This window comes from Pholis gunnellus (genome assembly GCF_910591455.1).
Source record: "Pholis gunnellus genome assembly, chromosome: 12".
NCBI lineage: Eukaryota > Metazoa > Chordata > Actinopteri > Perciformes > Pholidae > Pholis > Pholis gunnellus.
In genome coordinates this window covers 23519077-23541647 of record NC_136539.1, presented here as the reverse complement: position 1 = coordinate 23541647, position 22571 = coordinate 23519077, and the positions used below count along the sequence as shown (strand labels likewise).

The 22571-nt window shown below is 43.0% G+C and overlaps 2 protein-coding genes across 17 annotated transcripts in view; one reads left to right on the top strand and one right to left on the bottom strand.

Moving 5' to 3' along the window:
• The window catches only part of neb (nebulin), an 82056-nt gene extending 81240 nt beyond the window's left edge, over nt 1-816 (top strand). For all 15 annotated transcript variants that reach the window (XM_079169934.1, XM_079169933.1, XM_079169930.1 and 12 more), the window contains one exon: nt 113-816. In XM_079169934.1, coding sequence (XP_079026060.1) covers nt 113-286 — 174 coding nt within the window. In that variant the 3' untranslated portion in view covers nt 287-816. The remainder of the gene's footprint in view (nt 1-112) is intronic.
• Nucleotides 817-3436: 2620 nt separating this feature from the next.
• tbc1d8 (TBC1 domain family member 8) lies at nt 3437-21363 on the bottom strand. Of its 2 annotated transcripts, XM_079169940.1 has the most exons (20): nt 20994-21363; nt 17442-17552; nt 17245-17363; nt 16908-17136; nt 16367-16607; nt 15008-15215; nt 11468-11665; nt 10764-10913; nt 10539-10689; nt 9633-9847; nt 8400-8517; nt 7346-7631; nt 6552-6765; nt 6265-6363; nt 6104-6172; nt 5746-6016; nt 5590-5655; nt 5003-5089; nt 4763-4872; nt 3437-4665 (listed from the first exon to the last, which is right to left on the bottom strand). In XM_079169940.1, exons 1-20 carry the CDS (start codon nt 21118-21120, stop codon nt 4306-4308), a joined length of 3429 nt encoding a protein of 1142 aa, XP_079026066.1. In that variant the 5' UTR covers nt 21121-21363; the 3' UTR covers nt 3437-4305. The 2 variants fall into 2 exon arrangements, with proteins under 2 accessions (XP_079026066.1, XP_079026065.1); XM_079169939.1 differs by having other exon boundaries at nt 17245-17552.
• Nucleotides 21364-22571: the final 1208 nt, after the last annotated feature.

Below are 22571 nucleotides of genomic sequence, written 5' to 3'. Positions count from 1 at the left end.
CCTACACACACACACACTCACACACACCCTCATACAAACCTACTCTCACACACACACACACACACACACACACACACACACTCTCTGATTGACCTCCTGTCACTCTCCACAGAAAACGGTGCGCGCCATCTACGACTACGGCGCGGCCGACAGCGACGAGGTGTCCTTCAAGGACAGCGACGTCATCGTGAACGTGCAGGCCATCGACGAGGGCTGGATGTACGGCACCGTGCAGCGCACCGGCAAGACCGGCATGCTGCCGGCCAACTACGTCGAGGCCATCTAAGAGACGACGAAGACGACGCGCCCGACCTATCGACACATCCACGGGACGAAAACGGATCGGCCTGTAGCCTGTAGTTTGTAGTTTGTAGCCTGTAGTTTGTAGTTTGTAGCCTGCAGCTTGTAGCCTGTAATTGTAGTCGCTCTGTAACCGTCATCTTTCATGTGCTGCTGTCTCCTGTGGATGTGACGTAAACATCATATAAATATTACTGATTATAAATGCTACGAATGACTTTGTTTAAACTGTTCTGAGACGCACCAACACCACCAACACGCCCTTTGTATATTTAAAAAAACAATATATATAAAAACATTCTTTTCTCAAATAGTTCCAATTATGTCTTTAATGGAAATGCTATGGAGAGACAAAGAAAAGACGACAACGATGAAACGATGAAGCCGCTCCTGAAGAGTCGTACGAGTCGAGCCTCAGTCTTCCCTCCTTTGAACTGACGGCCGGCCACAAGTAGAATGTGTGTTTCTTTTCCTCCATTATTGATCGGTAGCTAATAAAGCACACGAGCTCCTGCAGCACTCCGCCTCCGTCCTTTCATTCTCAGCTTCTTCTTCTTCAGATACTTTTTATTCTCACTGAACGCTTCTCATGCTGTAAAGCAGGTTCCTCCATCAAAAACACTGTTTAAAGCTGATATTAGTTAATAAGATAAATAAGAGTTAAATATATGCAAACATTCAGTTAAATCCAGTGGCGGGCCGTCAGGGCCTGCAAAGCCTTCTCTGCTGGCCTAAACAGAATCACAAAGTTATAGCTATTTTATAATTTAATATTTTTTCTTAAATACATTTAATTTTTTCTTATATGTATTATAATTTATAAAAATATTCTTCCCATTATCTTATTTTCTCATTGCACAGCTACTGTGCTTCTCAGTTGCTCTGCTTCCAGTGCAGCTTGTTTTAAGTAGAGCTTTTATCCAATCAGATTTCACCTCTGTGTCTCTAGGTAGAAGAGAGGCCCCAGCCTGCAGACTCACCCAGTGCTGCCATGTGCAGTTTAAATTGAATGGGGACGATATTGTTGATTCAACCAATCAGATCTTTAGTTTGGGATTCATGGCCCCACCAGAGCAGTTTGCAGGCCTAGTTACGTCAGCTCAGAGTCCAGATGCCTCTCTGCCAGCAAGGTGCAGAGTGTGCTGTGATTGGTCAGTGGGCGGGCACGTGACTATGTGCCCGCGAAACATGATTGCTAGCAGAGCTTTGTAGCAGACAGAGTTCAAGTGGAAATATTTGAAAGACATTTTACCTAGCTTTGTTTTTTTAATATGAAATGGCGGAAGGAGGAGAAACGGATTTAGTGGCGGAGTTACTGGGAACGCTTTTCTCAAGAAGGACATTTCTGAACAAACTGGACAGTAAGAAATTACCCCACAGCTAGCAGCCCTGACCAGCCAGGAAAATGATTTGTATGCAGCGTCAGAAGCGTTGCACATGTTATGGCTGGGAATGTGTTTCATTTTAACTGAGCGTCGGTACTTTTGGAGAGACTCGAGTGGATCTACAACTCACAACCGCGGCCCGCCCTTCGCCGGTCCACGGCCGAAGACGACCACCGAACACGGTCGAAGGCGACCACCGTACTGCGGCGGAAAACGGACCACCGACCGGCCGCGGAAGACGGACAAGCGACCGGCAGCAGAAGACAACCGAACGACGACGACCGAACAGCGGCGGACCACGGACAACCGCCCGGCGGCAGATCCGGTTGGACTTCTTACTGGAACTGATGTACTGGGATTAAACTCTTTGTCAGCATAGACAGCATTTGGTAAGTGAACTTCGTTTGTTTACCTCTACTGTTCATTTGTCTATCGTGGCGTTTTTATGAATAGTATTTGAATGGCTCGTGCTCGTGTGGTGGAATGCGTGGATCCGCTGCAGGTCTGCTGGATTGATTTGTTGCTTTGTTGTCATATGAATATATGCGACTGCTCTTGTGAGTTTGTCATTGTGTTACATTGATTTGGACTATATTGTCCGTTAATGACGCAGCGTCCCGTCATGCTCGTATTCATGTATCTGCACATTTTATTTCATTTGTCAAATGTTGCAGTGTTATGTGAATATGCGGCTTTTACACGAAACAAATAATAACCCGTAGCTGTGACGTCATAATGAGGTTATTAGAAGTGGAGAACAGCACTGAAGGCCCAGGTATAAAATCCACGGCCCGCCACTGCTGTGAACGCAGCGTAGTATCCTCGCGATGGCGTCCGCGAGAAAGGGGTCAAAATGTGGCAGCGGCAGCTCGTAGAGACACTTCCTGCTGCTAGCTCAGCTGGCGTATGTGTGAGAGGAGCCGCGGCAGTTTAGCCGTTATCTGTCGTTATTTGACAATATGTGACAACACATTAAGGTCCTTGAAGCTATGACTGTTGGTAGTTGCAATTGGTTTAGTAAAAAAAATGCAAAATTGTAATAGTATGGCTACTCGGTTTTATTAAGCTAAGCTAATGTAGGCTAACATCAGTTGGCACTTGTTGCCATGGCAACTACACCAGCAGACTAAACTGGGGTGAATGAACGGCTATGCTAACGGCTATGCTAACGAACTTCATCACGTGAATATGGTGTATAAAAGTGTTGAATCATAGTTCTCGCGGTGCCCGTTGAGGACGGTCCTCGGCCTTCAAAAGTCTGATCTGAAGAAAAAAAAAGATTTGAATCTGAAAATATAAAATCTGAAACTGAAAAATATCAGAACTCAAATATCAAAATATATATTAAAGTGGAAAATGAAAAAAAAAAACATGTATTCAAAAAGAATTCCAGAACTGAATCAAAATTATTTTCAACCCAAAAACACTTTTCATTCACTTGTTTGTATTTTGAATACGTTGCTGTATTTTTCAATGTTTAAGATCACAGCTTGAACTTTCAGGTTCACATTTTTTTTTCAAATGATAACTTGTGACCTGGATTTAGCTCCATAAAAAGCTCATAATTCATCTCCAACACAACTCTAAAATCTGCATATTTATTAACTTCTGATTCAAAAATAAAAACTTCCCCCAAACAGAAACCAGCTCAACAGGAAATGACATCAAAGTGAAAGAATGACGTGAAAATAAAAGTGTAAAGATTATCAGACGAGTTTAAGAGAATAAAAGAAGCGACGTCTTTAAAATGTCTTTTATTTCAAAAGGACAATTCCAGCTTTGTTTTCTTTTGCTCAACAATCTGTTGCTGTGGATTATTTTCCCAATAATTTGAAAAAATATATTTATTTTTGTATTTGAAATCATTTATTATTAAAGAAACAGACGTTTACAAAATCAATACAAAAGATCAGCGTGTGTGTTTTTTGTGAGGATTATCGGCTCAACTTCCTAATAAGGCAGCTTTTATAATTATAATAATAATAATAATAATACAACAGATTCACACGGTGAGTTATAATTAACGCCTTTATCAGTTAGAAGCGAGTAATAGGAGACATTTTTTGGGTTGCCAGGTTGTGTAAATCTCCAGCGGTGGTTTATCAGGTAACCTCTGACCTCCTGCATCAAAATGGATTTATTCACATTTACCATTAAAAACTACTTTAATCTCAATTAATTTACATTTTTAATGATTATTTAATAACTTTGTCTGTCGCTTCCTATGAAGTAAGAAATGTGCAAAACATATTAATGATATTTATACATTTTTTTTGGTAATTAGGAAGCGAGACACTCGTCACCTTTTATTAATTAACTCATGAATGAGTCTCCACAGATGTTTCACAACCTGGCAACTTATTCATGTCTTATACAGAATTAGTACATTATTGATCGACCTTTAATAAAGTAATTACTAACTATAATAACTGGTTAGAAGGTTTGATAGCAGGCCTCATCATCTGCAGATCTTCTGACCTTCCATGTGTTGATTGAATTCCTTTGTGTGTGTCAGTTTCAGGACAAAGCGTCCCGTCTTACTACTGATTCAGTAAATGTCACAGTGAACGTGAAACGTGTCACATTGTGTCAGACGACGCTGATATCGTGGTGCGATGAGTCACCTGCTCCCTTGCTGCAGAGTCAGCAAACCCGCCCGCTGGTGATACTGCTTCACTTTGGCCGCCGCCACCTTTGAACACAGATCCACCGGCTTCTCCAAGAAGTTCACCAGCGCCTGTTCGGTGAGCAGCGACGCCAGGATCTGAGCGTAGCTGACCGTCCACGCGCTGCCGTCGTCCGCGGTGGTGACCGCCGGGCCGGTGACCTCCGAGCCGGGGCCGCGGTGGCCGAGGTGGCCGGCCTCGCCGATCTGCAGCACCAGACTCGTCACGGTGGCGATGGCCTGGAAGAGCTCGTTCTCCCCCGGGTCGCCGTGGAACATGCTGTAGAGCGTTTTACAGAACTGGATGAACTCACGCTGTGGAGACGGAGAGGAAGAGGGTTTATCTCAGAATATGATTAATGATACACTAAATAACAGGTTAGTCCTTAAACCACTAAAACACCATCAGTACCTGGTTCATGAGGGGCAGAGGTTTCTCCACATCTCTCTCCTTCTCCTTCACCAGATCCTTCAGCATCTGCTTCAGCTGCTCCTGGTAATCCGTCTCCACAGCTTCAACACCTGGAACCCCACACACACACACACACACACACACACACACGCAGATAAACGTAAATCCATCTTTAACACGTCTTTTAAGCTATTTGTGATGTTGTGCTTAGCTCATAAATCACAGCGCGTTTGTACCAACCAGAGGGCCGATTAACACAGAGGGGTCTGTTTGAGGACAGCAGGGAGCTCTTCATCAGAGAGGGGTCATCCTCACTTTCAGTCAGAGCTACACACACACACACACACACACACACACACACACACACACACACACAGTTAAGTTCAACTTTAGCCAAAATCTAAAATCACGATTCATATTTCATATCTTGAAAATATATACATCACAGAATGTTTTGAGGGAATATAAACATATGAAATAACCAGACGGTAAAGTGAAAAAAAGTACTTTAATCAAGAACTTTAGTGCTAAATTAACATTAACAGTTTTAAGTGACATTATAGAGAAAAACACAAATGTTATATTTAAATATTTCCAAATGCAAAAACATCAGATTGAGAGATTGGTTTCAGTGAGTTTGATCAGATTCTCAGAGATTTGAGTTATTAGACGATATGTTTGTGTATCACAATATCTGGATTTATGATTTTATCACCATGCGATTCCATTGAAAGAGGAAAACTTATCACACTGAAAGTCAATCAATGGACCACAGCTCTGCCAGCAGCTTAAGACTCTCATGACTTGATATTAACAGAAGAAGTAACCTGGTGGGATGTGCAGACGGTAGAGTAGCCGGATCTTCTCATTCAGCTCTTCACAGTACAAAGTGTCTGAGAGGGAGAGAGAGACAATAAAGGGTTCTGTTATCTATTTATTCAGGATGCTCCTCCTCCTCCTCCTCCTCCTCCTCCTTTACCTACCCAGCCAGCCAGCAAACTCCCTGAAGGTGACCAGGCTGTCACAGTCCTGGTCCAGCAGGATGAAGGTGCGGTTGGCCAGCGTGTCGGCGTGCTGGTTGGAGTCTCCGGGCCACGGCGCCAGCAGCCCGTAGAGGCTCTTGAACTGCGGCCGGTCCAGCCGGTACTGCCGCTCCACGTAGGAGCGACCGGAGTCGCCCTGACGCCACGCCGCCGCCTCCGCCGCCGCCGCCGAGCTGCTGTCGCCCCAGTACAGACTGATGAAGTGCTCCGTCTGAGGAGGAGGAGGAGGAGGAGGAGGAGTTATGAACGCTCAAAGACACAACCGACACAGGAAGCTGGTCTCTGGATGAGAAGATACCTTGAAGAGGTCGTAGACGTCAGCCAGGTTCTCTGCAGACATGGAGACATCTGGAGTCACCACCCTCAGCTGCACAAACACAAGGAAGAGACGGAGGTGTGAGAGGACGCTGAACTCTGAACGTCAGCCTGAAACACGGCGGTGTGCTCGGTTCTGCTCACGGCGTTGTCTTTGGTGGTGTCTTCGTGAGCCTGCAGCACTTGGATTCTGTGTCGACAGCGAAGCCTCTCGATCTGCCTCACCGTGAGGTCTCCGAATTTCTGACGAAGGAAACGACAAAGAGAGTCACTGGAGGTTCAGGACGACAGCTAACAGACTGCCACGAGGACGGAAAATAGAGACGAGCAGCGAGTCCCTCAAGATAGACGGAAACAAATCATAGTACGTCGTAAAAAGGATGCAGATTGCTTTTTAAATAACTTCAAGAGGAGCTGTTTGTGTGTCTGACCTCGTAGGACTCGTTGATGAGGTCGCTGATGTTTGTGTTTCTCACAGCGGGAATATCAACGCTGCTGCTGCTGGTGTTGGTGGTGGTGGTGCTGCTGCTGCTGGGGGGGGTGTTGGTGGTGTTGGGGGTGCTACTGGTGTTGTTGGCGTCCTCTGCAGCAGGCGGTGAAGACGGAGGACACGACGACTCTTCACTTCCAACCTGATCCAGAAAACTACAAGAAACAGAGCCGAGCGTACAAATAGACACACAAGCAATGAGAAAATAATGAAAAGAGAGGTGCAGTGCATCTTCAAAGCCAGGAAAAATAAAAATAATAAAAAAGAAAGTACAAGGAATATTTGTAGTCGTCGGATAAGTTAATATACATACATAGATGTACAGCTGTTCCCTTCAATTTCATATGTTAACAAAGTCACTCCTTCTTTCAATGAATTGAAATGTTAATTTTTCTGCAAACAGAAAAGCTTCTTTGTTTCTGCAAAGTTGTTGGACTGAAATCATCCAGACATGATGCAAACCTTTATTGAAACTTATTTTATTAAAACGTATTTAACACATGAGTGATGAAAGCATCGCCCCCTGGTGGAGAACAAGCTGCCGACACGTTCACGCTTTAAAATCACAGATTTAACCTCACAGCTGTTTTTACCACAAAGCGCATCACAGACATGTTTTTATAGAATTAGTTGAAAGCATATTTTAAAAAAGCTTTTTATTTGGAGTTAAACTTGCCCGACCACACTATATTATAAGATGAATGATGTTAGTTAACGTTGATAATACGAGTGTACCTGGTGAGAATCATGAGAGCCTGGCCGTCGTCCGTGCTGGCGGAGAGCTGCGCCGCGTTGGCCTCCAGCGCCGCCAGACCCAGCTGGAAGATGGCTTTGATCCCGTGGAAGAAGAAGCAGTCGACCACGCAGACGGCGCTGTGGAAGGGAAGGACGCTGAGGAAGAGGGTGAGGAACCAGGAGAGGGAGACGGAGGAGAGAGTGGAGAGATCCGGCACGTGTTCGGCCAGCTCCGGCAAACGCTCCCGGATCAGCTGCTCGAACACCGACTGGTCCACCTGAGCTCCTGCAGAGGAGGGAGGGGAGGGGGAGAGTGAGTGAGTGAGCCATTAATACTGCATTTATGTATACTGTACATTTCAAGAGATATTCTTATTCATACTATTCTTGCATTTATATTTAATAAACGTAATAGACCATTTATTATTACATAATCCTTTATTTCTATATATATATATATATATATAAATATGAGGAACTGTACACATCAATAACCAGAGGGATCAGTCAGTGAAAGTGATTCTGATGAGCAGGTTGTTTTTCATGGTTTTCATGGTTTTCACCACTAGATGGCAGCAAAAGCTGAACATTCAGTCCGAGTGTTGATTTATATGATAAATTACAATCTGCTTAAAAATATGATGTTCATGTGATTTCATCATTTTAATATTCTCAACAAAAACAAACAATTAAGAAGTATTGACTGATTATCTACAAACTATTACTGATGATTCTTTTATTACTAATGTGCTCGACACTCTTTGTTTTTATCTCCTCTGGGTTCAGGAAACTGAATAAAAAAGATGAAATAACTGCAGCCCCGAAGATAAATTCTCAGAAGGATAAACACAAACATCCATTACTAATAAGGAAGAGGAAATCGTTTTAAAAGTGTAAACAAAGTGCTTCACAAACAGGAAATGAGGATGAAAATGATCCGTCTGGAGTCTGATCAGCTGCCAAAACAACCAAACACACGGCGGTTACGTGACCTTGAACAAGAAGCAGCTCACTGGAGGCAAACGCAGTGTAACATTGACCTCTGACCTCTCACCTATGACCCTGCGGTTGAAGTAGTCCGGCAGCATCCTCTCACAAACGGCCACCAGCAGCCAGAAAGCTTCTTCTTCTTTAGCGTAGAGCAGCAGCACCGACGCCAGGATGTTCATCGACTGAGGGAGACGAGGAGGGAGGAAGAACAAACACCAGGGTCAGAGGTCCTTAAAACCAGGAAGAGGTCTCAATCTCTAGTCTCAAGTCTTCTTCAATACAGCATGATGTTCATTTAGTAAATGATGGTCCATTTAGAGTCAAACAGACCATAAAGCAGGGGATGCTTTAGGGGCGGGGCTACACAGTGATTGACAGGTCTCTACCAGAGACGTATACGGCGTCTCTACCTCACTCCTCCTCAGTCCACATATGGTCACTTCCTGTTCACTGGTTGCAAAAAAACAAGATGGCGACGGACGAAATGCCGAACTGGAGGCTTCATAACGTCCACAAAAAAAGAAAAAAAAAAAAAAAAAATTGCTACTGTTTTTACTACAAGTACCCAAGGGTTAATTTCCACTGTTTAAAATAAATACACTTTTATATTTTCAGCTTGATTTACTAACATCTTTACAGTGAACTCTGACCGTCTGTAAATATAATATTTATCCTTTATAAAGTTTAGTATGAGGTCTTATCAGTAGGTAGGATTTGGTTTGTGTGTTAATTACAGAACTATTAAATAAAATGTATATTCTTTTTAATTACAATATTATTTTAGACAGCCAGAAGTTTCAGAATAATAGATTTACTAGCTGTAGGAAATAACCTTCCTCTGAAACTAACAACCTCAGAACTACAACAAAAATAAAACACCTGCTACTGCTGCTACTGCTGCTGCTACTGCTGCTGCTGCTACTGCTACTGCTGCTACTGCTACTGCTGCTACTGCTACTGCTGCTACTGCTACTGCTGCTACTGCTACTACTGCTACTGCTACTGCTGCTACTGCTACTGCTGCTACTGCTACTGCTGCTACTGCTACTGCTGCTGCTGCTACTGCTGCTGCTACTGCTGCTACTGCTACTGCTGCTACTGCTACTACTGCTACTGCTACTGCTGCTACTGCTACTGCTGCTACTGCTACTGCTGCTACTGCTACTACTGCTACTGCTGCTACTACTGCTACTGCTACTGCTGCTACTGCTACTGCTGCTGCTGCTGCTACTGCTACTGCTGCTACTGCTACTGCTACTGCTGCTACTGCTACTGCTACCGCTGCTGCTACTGCTACCTGACAGTATCCGATCTTGGGGTTGCGATGAGCGTAGGCGGTGAGGACGCGTCTCAGTGCAGCGATGCCGGTGGGGTTCTGGAAGGCCGGGTGGTCCGGCAGCGAGCGGTGAAGGTCTCGCTCGATCTCCTCCGTGGCCAAGCTGCTGTGACCCATCGACTTCTGCACCATGCTGGTGTAGTAACCCTGATGGGACTCCAGCTCCGAGGACGCGTCTGCAATGACCACAAGTAGAAATAAGCAAAAACAATATACATCATTTAACTCAACGCAAACGGCAGCAGCTAACGCTAACTAGCTCTCCTCCTGCAGATTTCAACACATATTTGTTGTTCACAATGTATCAAGAAAAGAACCGTGTTTAACCAGTAGACTTAATAACAAGAGGACGTAGTCGTCGTGACATCACTCGTTGGTTTGTGGACGTTACGAAGCCTCAAGTTCGGCATTTCGTCCGTCGCCATCTTGGTTTTTTTTGCAACCAGTGAACAGGAAGTGACCATATCTGGACTGAGGAGGAGTGACGTAGAGACACCGTATACGTCTCTGGTAGAGACCTGTCAATCACTGTGTAGCCCCGCCCCTAAAGCATCCCCTGCTTTATGGTCTGTGTGACTCTAAATGGACCATCATTTACTAAATGAACATCATGCTGTATTGAAGAAGACTTGAAACTAGAGATTGAGACCATAAACTCATGTTTACAATGTTTACTGAGGTAATAAATCAAGAGAGAAGTAGAGTCATTTTCTCATAGACTTCTATACAACCAGAGGAGTCGCCCCCTGGTGGACATTAGAGAGAATGCAGCTTTAACACATGAAGCTTTGACTTCACTCTGCAGAACCGGAGGTTGCCTCCTGAACTGAATCCTACACGTCTCTTTAAACTTCTCTCTTTTCTTACCAGAAAGCGTCATCCACAGCTCCCCTCGCAGCGACTCTGGTATCCCCATGGCTACGAGTCTCTGGATCTTGTCTGTGCGGAACATGTGGACGCCGCGACCGAACTCGTTGAAATGATCTTCCCACAGACGCTCCTTCACCTGCTCCATGCTCTGTCAGATATACACACATCCATTAGCACACACAGGAGAGATGAAGATGTGCGGTGGACTCGAGGCGTCTCTACCTTGCTGCCGTTGGTTCCGGGTTGGTTCAGGTGGAAGGCCGTCATCAGAGCCTCGCTGTTGACGGTGTTACGCAGAACCTGCTCCTCCATCTCCTCTTCATCGGAGGGACCGGTGTCGTAGTAGAAGGTGTAGTAAGGCGTCGGGGAGCTCTGAGCACAAACGTGAGGATTTCAGAAGAACTCGTTCATTTTAACATTAAAGCTTCTCGGAATCACCAGAATATGAACGAGATGAAGTCTGAAACAGTTGTTATGGAGTCACAGGAGAGCCATGAAAAAGAACAAATATGTAAAAGAATAAGGAAATAAATGTGGCAAAATTAAGAAGAATAAATAAGTAAATAAAAAAATGCGGAAATAAAAATAAATAAAAGAATAAATAATGTGGATCTATAAAGACAAATAAGAAAAATGTATATGCATTTTAATTTACTTTCAGTTTTATTTGTTAATTTATTTCTGCACATATTATTCAAATTTTGTAAAGAAATATTTATTTCTGTATATTTGAGTGTTTTTATCTATTTATTTTATACGATGTCATTTATTTATTTTTTTCCCCTTTTTGTAATCTTCTATTTGTTTAGCTTTAATTTTGCACATTTTGTATTTTTTTATTTCCTTATTTATTCTGTTATTTATTTATTGTCTTATTCTTTGACAGGTGTATTCTTCTTCATGGCGTCCTATCCTCCATATCTCACCACGCTCCTCTTGCCGTCCCTCCTGCTGCGGAACATGGAGCGTTTCCACTGCAGAGCTCGGAGTCTGGAGTTCAGGTTCTCCACCAGCTCGTCTCGGTCCTGCAGCTCGATCAGCTGGAAGGCCTTCTTGGTCCGGACGCTCACGATGACGGGGTTCGGAAGCAGGCCGGTGCTCTCCGCCTTCTCCACGGACAACACCTGAGGAGGAAGGAGGAGAAAGGAGGGACACACTTCATGGTTCCTTCACTTAAAGAGGACGGCGCAGCAGGCTGAGCACAAAACTACAACAACACATCATCAGACCATGAATGTACTGCGTTTGATTCTCAGTTCATCAACATATTTAAAATGATAGATATAAATAATAGATATTATTTAGACATAAACATGCTAAACCTCTCCATGACAGGGTGCTTTTATACTAAATGTTATTTAAACTAGAGTTGAGAGGACCAGAGAGAGGTCAAAGTTCATTTAACTCAAACAAACAGCAGCACTCACAGTAACAGTGAGACAGAATACAACATTAAAGCTCAGCTTTAGACTCCTCACACTGTTCATGAACAGATCAAATACACCGTTTTATCTTCATATGAAAATAAATCTGTTAAAGCTTATTCCCATCTAGAAGCTGTTTATTTAACTCTCATTATTCCCTCTGACTGCAGGATTTAAACATCAAGAGGACGAGAGACTTTAAATCCACTTTAACGATCATAATGCAGATGTTTGATGATCGGTTCATATTAACACAGAAAGAAGCCGCTCTGTGTTCACACGATAGAAGAGAACGTTTATACGTTTAACTCTTTAGAGATCATAAGAGTCACAATATTAAAATAATAAATCTGGAGAAGAATAGAAAACAAATTTGGAAATTTAAAGAGGAATAAATAAATACAAGAATAAATAAATGTGCAAATATAAAAGACATAAAATATAAAAGAATAATCGTGAGCAATTTCATTCATTGTCCTATTTATTTCTGTCCATACGTGTTCGTATACTTTTCAAAAATATGTATTTATTGCATAAAATCACAGAACGTGTCTGTATATTTTTTAAAATGTCCCTTTATTTATTTATTTATTCTTTTATTTCTCATAATTCTTCCACGTTTGTTTTCATGGCTCTCCTATGACTCCATACGTACACCTCTGTAGTCTGTATATTTATACACATCACTCATTTATATTACTGTATTTACTTTGTTATATTTCACGTGATCTTGTTTAAACATATTTAATGAGTATTGTTGGAGGGAGGATGAGACCAACAACTGCTTCTCAGTAATCCTTCATGTGAATAAAGAACTTCAACAGAAACTCAAATCACATTTATTCTTCTGAACTTCTAAAATGCTGAACTTGTCCTTTAATGAGAACACGAGGAGCCGCAAGAAACCAGCCGAGTTACTGTTTAACCAGCAGCCGGCCGAGTAAACAGACTGTTTGAAGGAGTCACAGCAGCTCCACAGCAACACGAGGCTGCACCAGTGAACCTTTGATTTTACAAGTTACACACATTATGACTTCAATAAAACCTATACAGCAGCAATTCAGCTGTAAATGAAGCCATATATATATATATATATATATATATTCATAACTCCTGCAGGGATCACAGAACCTCCCTAGTTATGTCGTTTATTATATTTATTATATATTTATCATCATGAACCACCCAAATGAAATCAGGTAATTGATGAAGGTTTGTGTACAGACTAAATATATATCTATTAGGGGTGTAACAATACGCGTATTCGTATTGAACCGTTCGGTACGAGGCTCACGGTTCGGTACGCATGACGAACCGAACAATACGTTTTAATAATACTAGTCCATTTGGAAAATGCAGAAGTTGTGGGAAATATTATGTTTTCGGTGGAGTCACTGTTCTCAAACTGGCAACCCACATGACGTAACGGACAGCGTGCTCTCTGACACGCCCACCACCAAAGAAAAACAATTCCAGTCGGACACTTTTGCGCTGTGAGACACGCTACACAAAGCTAGCTCGGTGCAATATGGCTAATAGACCAGAAATAGAAGATCCTCCAACGGCCTACAGGTCTGGTGTTTGGAGCCACTTTGGTTTCTCTGTGAACTATAAGGGCGATGGCGAGAGAGTGGTGGATACAAAAACAACGGTATGTCGCATTTGCTACACGAGTGTAGGCTACATCAGTGGGAACACCTCAAACATGTTAACCCATTTACGCCGACATCACCGCAGTGTGGCAGTGAGTGGAACTAAACGAAAACCTGGAGCAGCACACACGCTTCAAACTCTCCCTGAAGCATTTAAGCAGCTGTTCCCTGCCGATTCGAACAAGGCTAAAGCGATCGCCACGGCGATTGGTCCATTTATAGCCGCGGACATGAGACCGGACGCTGTAGTGTAAAACGCTTTATGAACCTGCTGAATGTTATTGAGCCCCATTACACAATTCCTTCCCGAGCCCATTTCAGCTAAACCGTAATTCCTGTTTTGTACAAGAAAACAAAAGCACAAGTAGAGAATCAAATGTCCGAGGCACCCGCTGCTGCTCTGACAACGGATGCCTGGACGTCAAGCTACACAAATCTACCGACTGTACCTCACCGCTGAACGGGAGATGGAGAGCCAAGTTCTGCAGACCACTTGAGAGTCACACGAGCGAAGATTTGGTCCAAGTAAAAGTTGGAGCGAGCTAATGTAACTATTCCTGTGACTACTGATAATGCCAGGAATATAGTAAATACTGCTGGAGCTGCTGGAGTAGGACCACACATAGGATGCTTTGCCCATGTCATTAATCCAGCATCTCACAAAGCAGCAGATCTCTGGCCTCCTAGCAAAGATCAGAAAGATTGTGACCTTCTTTCACAGAAGCACAACGGCAGTAAAATGATGATGGAGAAGATGTAAGTAACAATACTACATTTATTTTTTTAATTAAGGAGCAGTTTTTTATGCTTATGTGTTGCTAAGAAGACACCCCTGAAGATGGGTCACTCAGGTATAGTTCCATCATTGTTCAAAGTCAAAGAATAACTTTATGATGTTAGTTTGAATGAATAAATATATTTAAAAATTAAGTACATTTCTCTGGCATTTATAGTTTTCTACTGTATTGAAAACGTACCGAAACGTACCGAAACGTACCGAAACGTACGTACCGAACCGTGGCACCACTGTATCGTACCGAACCGAACCGTGAATTTTGTGAACCGTTGCACCCCTAATATCTATATATCTATATATTCTATATTATCTACATTAGGTTTTCTCCTTCGTACCCGTCGACATACTGGTTTATTTGACTTTACTTAAAATACACCTCGAGTTCAAAATGACTTCAGTTCAGATCAGTTATATTCATTCTTTTTTAATTAAGTGCTGTATTTTAAGATAAAGCTTTCCGTCTGTAATTCATTCTGAAATCCAGCGCTGATTTGACTGATGGACCACTGACGCCTGTATTTACTGGGAACAATTAGCCCCTTTAAAAACACCTCATTGTCCGGCTGATGGACCGGTGACCTCGGGTAGCCGTACCTCTGACAGCGGGATGAGGAGGATGCAGCTGCCTTCCTCTCGGCCGGAGAAGCACAGGTAGCCGTCGGTGGTGTAGAGGGTCCCGGCCGTGTGGCAGCGTGCGTGGGGGGTCCACATCGAACACGAGGCCACCTCGTGGAGCCGCTCACCGCGAGGGAGCCGGAACAGAGCCAGCACGTACTCCCTCAGAGCCTGCTCCTCCAGGATCCTGTGGTGGGGGGGGGGGGACAATGAGGGGGAAGACTTAGGCGGTGACACGTGGATAAAGAGGAAACAAATAGACACCCGGCCAACCTTTGAGTCTCCAGGTTCAGTCAGAGGTAATAAATCAAGAGAGAAGTAGAGTCATTTTCTCATAGACTTCTATACAACCAGAGGAGTCGCCCCCTGGTGGACACTAGAGAGAATGCAGCTTTAACACATGAAGCTTTGACTTCGCTCTTCAGAACCGGAGGTTTGCCTCCTGGTCTGGATGGATATGAGGACTCAGCAGCCGACTGTCATGCTTCACGAGAAGCAAAAGTCTGTTTTAACCACATTTTTCTCAGATTTTACTATTTAACATTCAGTGAGATGAGTTTTTCTCTCCATTCTGGACTTTCTGAGGTTTCTGTTCTCTTGCATGTACTTCTCATTTCTACTTCCTTTTTTCAGTTTCCATCTCTTCACTTATGCACGCTCAGATCTACTGAGAATACATTTTCTATTCACAGGTGTCTGTTGTGGTCTAACCGCTCAACCATCTGCTCTGCAGCTCAGGCAGATTTCTTTGAACTGGTTTTGAGGTTTTTACGTAGACAGAAACACATTTGAATAGTTCAATACATAAAACACAGAGCCTACATTTTTTAGTTCAAATCTGGTAACAGTTGTGGAAACTTGAAAACATGTTCTATATATAGATTCCAGTGTTTTCCAATGTTTCTAAAATAAATCATCAGAGGAATTCAGCTTGTTTTTTATGATTTATGTCACTATAACTGTGTTATTCTGCACTAAAGACATGTTCTAGTTCGCTCTACTTCTAGTCATGATGGTTCTGTTTCATAGAGGAGCAGAACTTTATTTTACAGTTAAAAACGAGGCAACTAAAACTGCTGGATGTTCAGCCGCGTTTCCACCAGGAAGTTGGTGGTGATTTAAGTCCTGGGACGAACTTTCAAGGAGCTAAAAGGTTCCTTCAGCTCGTTGTTGTCTTTGTTAACATAGCGGCCTGAAGTCTGGCAGATTATTAGCTGACTCAGGCCCCCGACCAGGGCCTTCAGGGGCTAAAACGTCCCCATAACTTAACTAAGACTCCGGTTCCTGAGGTGGAAAAGTGTTTCATAGTAACAGAAACCAGAACCGGCACTGACTGACCTCTTGGTGATGCGGGCCGGCTGCTGCAGGACCCGGTCTATCTCCAGGCCCTCGCTGTCCAGCAGCCGCCTGAGGGCGATGTCAGCCAGCTGACCTATGACCCCGAACGCCTCGTCCGGGTTCAGGAACATCGAGAACTCCCTCTGCCGCCGCCGCGTGTTGATCCGGACGGCCTCCGTCATCAGACCGGTGGAGACCCGCTCCAACCGCGTCACCTCCGCCCAGGGAATCACCAGCTTCACTGGAAAAGAGACAAAAAGGAGAGTGAAACATCCAGTTATCTTTCTACAAATCAATTAAACTCTTTGTGTGAAAAAGATGCCACAAGAAACATACTTTAGTGTCACGATAACCAAGAATCGAGCGCTGCTGGTAAGAAGTTTTAAAATAAGACCTGAAACACAACTTAAAAACTAAAAAGGTTTGGTTCTGTTTAACTGGAATAATCAGTGTTCAGTGTTAAATATTATAATAATCTCCCAGTTAGCGCCTTCAGTCTCCTGGTTTTTGAAAGTCAGAGCCCTCACTTTGGTGTACAGACCTTCCTTCCCCAGCAGGAAGGAGTAGAAGGCCGCGTGGTTGATGCTGAGGTAGAGGAAGCCCTGCCGAGGCACCCGGCCCTTCCAGCAGCAGCAGGAGTAGTACGTCACCAGCTTCTCCGACGACGGGAGGCCGAAGTGCAGCTCGAACTTCAGCAGCGCCTCCCTGAACTTGTCCGGCTCGTCCTCCTGGGCGGCCTGGCGACCGCCGACCTCCTCGGCGATGAGGCCCTACGGAGGAGGAGGAGGAGGGAACGTATGCTCGTTCATAAACTAAAGCTCCTTTTTAAACCCACAGACGAAAAGCTTTTATCAGAACATGTCGGATCATCCTCTCACCCGGACTTTTCCTTTGACGAAGCTGGCCACATCCTCTTTATTCTCAAACACAGACAGAGAGTGAAGCAGGTTGTGGACCAGCCAGTCCCAGTGCTTGTTCACCTCCTCTACGGCAGCTCCTGAGGGACAAAAAGAAAAGAGAGTGAGATGAGGACAAACCGAGGCTAAACACAACCGCACCAGATGGTTCAGCTCACCGCTGGCGATGACCCAGCTGATCTGGGAGCCGGGGACCTGGAGGAGGATGCGGAAGGGTGAGACCCGGGCATTAGAGTCCAGCACCGTGTCCAGAGCCCCCACCAGCAGACCTGCAGAGACGACACAACCGCAGAGAGTCAGCAGAGTTTAGTTCAACTACTGACATTTAGACGACACGACAGGTGAACAGGGTCAAAACATGTACGTTGTGTTTAAATATGTAAATGATTATGTAAAGGTCACTTTTAATGACTTTAAGAGAAATAAACAGACAAAGTAGTAAAATAAATGTTTTCTTTCCTCTAGTCTGAAAGAAGACGTGTTGTGGAAGAACAATAGATCAAAATCAACCTGCATGTTCTGACTGAACCAGATCTCTGTCTCTGCTGTTTACACGTTGAGAAGAGGAAGAGCGATCGGTATCAGTTCTCCTGCGTACCGGAGGTCGACTTTACGAGATTTAACAGCTTTAAGGTTGTCGGCCTGTAAAACCTGCAGGTGATTGGATGAACCGTCTGTCAATCAAACTCTTAGTGAAGAAAGTCGGGACAAAAACAAAAAGATCTTTTTATCTTTTAACACCATAACCTCACACACTGTTTGAGCCCTTTGATCTGAATGGAACGGTGCGGTAGCGTCGGTGGAGCCTCTGCTGGTGGAGATGTGAGAAGATAAAGGTTCCTCCTCTCTGGCTCTCGGCCAAATGTAAACCGTATCTGAGAGTCACAGTCGACCTGAATCCGGCAGCCCGGCAACACAAAAGCATCCGTCTGTCAACACAAAAGCCCCGAAGAGAGTCGCACTAAAGCTTCCAGAGAGAGGAGTCAGCGTGAATCATCGCCTCCTTTCTGCTGAGAGGGAACACAGTCCATGAGGAACACAGATCTGCTCTCACAGCGACAGCACCGTCATGTCCGCATCAATTATCTGCTCGTCTTTTTCTTGTGTTTAAAGCTAAATAAAAAGGAGCATTCGAGACGAGCAGAGAGTTAGAAACACAAACACAGAGACTGGTATGAAGGGAGTGATCGGCTGCAGATGTTTGGTTGCCCATCCCTTCTCAGAAATCCTGATGAAAGCGTCTCATCACTGGCATGTTTTTCACAGCTTTGAGCCAACGTTGAATTTCAATTTCTGCTTCAATCTTTACAGCTAGAAACACATTAAAAGAAGTCAGACCTGAGCTGTGAACCAGACTCTGCTCTGTGTTGTGTGTCCACGAGAGAGAAGCTCGTTTAACTAGTTAATGTTGAACGACTGGGACAACAGGACTTGACCCTTCACCCGTCTCCCTATTGTAACAAACACACACACAAAGTAAAACCCCGGCCAGGAACTTCCTACTATTCTGTTTTATGAGGAGCGCCGTGGCCGGGTTTCCCCACAGGGAGGAGGGAATAAAGAAGACACGAGCTGGTCGCCTGGTTTATGGACGTGTGGTGTCCCTCGTTACGTAAATCTACTGTACAGACAATGTGTCCGAGAAGCCTGTCGTACGGACCCAAAAACACAGAGAGGAAGCCAGAAAGAGGAAACAGCAAACATGGAGAGAACTCACAGCGGTGGGAAGCTGCAGCTGCAAACAGCAAACCAATGTGTGAAGAGGACGGAGGAAGTAGTCCGATATTTTAGTAGAAGTAACAAGTGTAGAAATACTTTGTTACAAGTGCTGCATTCAAACTCTTACTCAAGTAAAAGTGTAAAAACATTAGTATCAAAAATATACTTAAAGTTACTACAAGGAGCTTTAGTTTAGTTTTCCGACCCGGTGGCTCCGATGACGAGCATCAAGAATAACTCTATAGAAACAGACCATCTTCTCTCTGATGGTCTCTTTACTGATGGAGGTCTATAGAGGATCAGGACTACACTGAGACTGGTTCATATAGAGGATCAGGACTACACTGAGACTGGTTCAGGACCAGGTGAAAGTTCCTAAAATGAACGGAGGCGATGGACCAAACAGAGGATGAACAGAGGGAGGAAAAGGCTAAACTGGTTAATGGTGTCTCTCAACCCGATGCCTTGTTTGTTAGTAGTTTAAAACTACAACCCGTACATCTTTCTCTATAAATCCTAATCCTTTCATTTGGCAGCAACATGTTAAATATATCGGCAAATAACAAAACACAACAAAATGAAAAATATATTAGTTAGATTTATGAAAAACATTATTGATAGACTGAAAATAACTAACAGGCAACTAAAGAAAAGTTAAGTTTGGGCAACTAAACAAAGTTAGGTTTATTCAACTAAACAAAGTTAGGTTTATTCAACTAAACAAAGTTAGGTTTAGGCCACAAAATCACTTAGTTAGGTTTACGAAAAACATTATTGTTGGGCTCAAAATAACTATGACAGTTAGGCAACAACAAGTACAGGCAACAAAACAAGTCAGGTTTAGGAAAAACGTCACGAACATTCGGCAACAAAACCACAACAACAGAACCACAACAACAGAACCACGACACCAGAACCACAACAACAGAACCACGACACCCCGAGACATTCGACATCCAGAGTTTGTTAGATACTAGGTGTAGATACTAAAGACCAGGAGAAGAGTTCAGAGAGTCTGAACTGTGAGCAGCGTGAAGTTAATTAAACCAAAATGTAGTGACTAGCTGTCGCTGACGTTCTCTTCTCCATATTTCTGAGGGCGGCTGGAGTTTTGGCCCTTCAACAACTGAGCAGGAAGGTGTCACTCTGCTTCTAATCTTTGCTCTGAGACCTGAGTGAAACATTTATACAGGAAGTGAGAACGTTTGGATCCGACACAGAAGGACTTCAGAGAGGTTCACAGAGAGTTGAAGAAAACTGTTTCAGAACAAACCTCAACCAGCTGAGAGTTTCTTTAAATAAACTAGAATATAACTTATTTATAATAAATCAACTGTACATTTAAATACATTAAGTACATTTAGATGTCGATTGAATTTAGTTAAATTATCTCCACTTCTTGAAACAGAAACTAATATTTGACTATTTCTGTTCTGTTTATCTTACTATCGGACACATTTACATCATAAGCTTTAAGACACGAACAGAAACCAAATATTTAGTTTCTGCCTGTTTTAACACATTTACGAAGAGCATCATACTATTTGAGTTATGCCATGAACTGTATTAGAGTTTAAAAGTATTAGAATTATGATATACATATATATAAATAACTTGTTGTTGCATAGTTATCTTTGATGGTGTTTTCTGGTTTAAACGCGGATGTTCTTGCAGTGTCACTGCTGTAAAACATGTTGTATTGTTGTATTGTTCTGTATTTGGCCCACAGTGAAATAGTTGGGCCACCTCTTGGTAACACAGACTGGAGTTATGTGGAACAGGGACTTTCCCGTGAACCCTGTGATTTAAATCATCCAGAATGTCCCTGGAGTTCGGTTCAGCAGACCTTGTTAACTCTTTAATCTTTGTCTTTAGGATGCCTTGTGATTTGTATTCCTGTTGTTTCTATGGTTGTTTGTTTGTTGTTGTTTACCAATCAGTCTGTGCTGGTTCTTTGCCTCCTCTACTGGTGTTTAAAGGCTTTTCTTTACCTGTGATCCGTCCCGTCGGCTCCCCGTGGCCTCTCCTCCTCTGCAGGAGGAAGAAGTCGTTGTTCCTCTCGGTCACCCAGAGCTTCAGAGCGTTTTTCAGCAGAACGTCCTCCGGGTTCAGCCACATGTTTTACTTCCAGCAGGGAGTGGACCTGGAGGAATGCCCTCCGCCGTCTCCGGTCTTCTGCCGCGGCGGTGCGTAAAGTTCCTCCTCCGCCCGTCCTGCGGCTCTGGAGCGGCCTGGTCGGTGCTACAGGTGCGTGGTTTCGGGTTGATCCATGAGTCTTATCCTGCGGCCCCCCGACAGCTGCAGGTTTCACACTTCCTCTCCTCACGTCTGCTCCTTCACAGCCGACTCACAGCAGCTGTAGCCGACACGGCCACCAGAGATCGTCTCTTTGAGGCGATGACCCACTCTGTGGCTGAATCTGGTTACTGGAGATTCTTTTTTTATGTATAAAGATTACTTTAAGTTTTCGAACCCATAATCACAAATCATCACAATAACATTTTTTTATTAATATTTTTTATATTTTGGCTCAAAAACATTTAAGGCGTTCTCCAATGACAACATTTATATTCATAAATAAAATACTGTTAACTCTGTTAATCACAGATCTTATATTTTGTTAAATGTTTCTGTTGACTCTCATTGTTTGAAGGTGTAATAAGTAGCTTATATTCACAAAAATCATAAAAATATATAACTGTAATTAGTTGGATTTTTTTGTCTTTTTGGAACAAGAATGCAACATCTGCACAACTTTTACTTTTATTTTTAACTCATTTAAAAAAGTAAAAGAAAAATAATCATGAACTGAACCTGAAAACCGTTTTCATGTTCAACATGATAAATAATCTGAACTTGAATTAACTGAAATAAGTGAGAACACCTCATGTTTAATTCATGAATTTAAAGGCTTCATAGGATTTTAAATGTTTAGCGTGATGGTAGTCTGTAAGAAGAAACATCCACATTGTTTTTATGGGGATCGTCTCATTTTTCCACAAACAAAAACAAAACACGGCACAATCAGCATAATAAATATGAATAAAGGCTTTAAAGTCATAACACCTGCTCTGATTGTGTCTTCAGTTTCTTCTGTGCTGCACATTGTTTTGATCTTATAAAGTGTTACTGTAAAGACTTATATATTTTCACTGGAATTACTTTAGTTTAAATCATTCTATTATTTTAGTTTAGTTCTGGAAACATCTGCAACAAACAGCCTTATGTAACACATTTATTAATCTCAAAACACAAGAGGTTTTAGTCTACACACTAAATATATTAAGTATAATTACGTTGAATGTACAAATAATTAACAATCACATTCTCAGACAATATGCCGGTCAGAATATAAATAATGAATATTGACAACAACATGAATACTTAAGTCACTTAATAAACTGAAGCCAAGAAAGTTGACCAAACTATTTATCATTTTAATTTATCATATTATTATTCTGTAAGTATGGAACTGAAACATGACGTAGTGATTACAAAAAAACATATTTCACGTGCAACCAAACCAAAACCAAGACACTCAGCTGAAGTTTGTGGTTCCTGAGAACAGG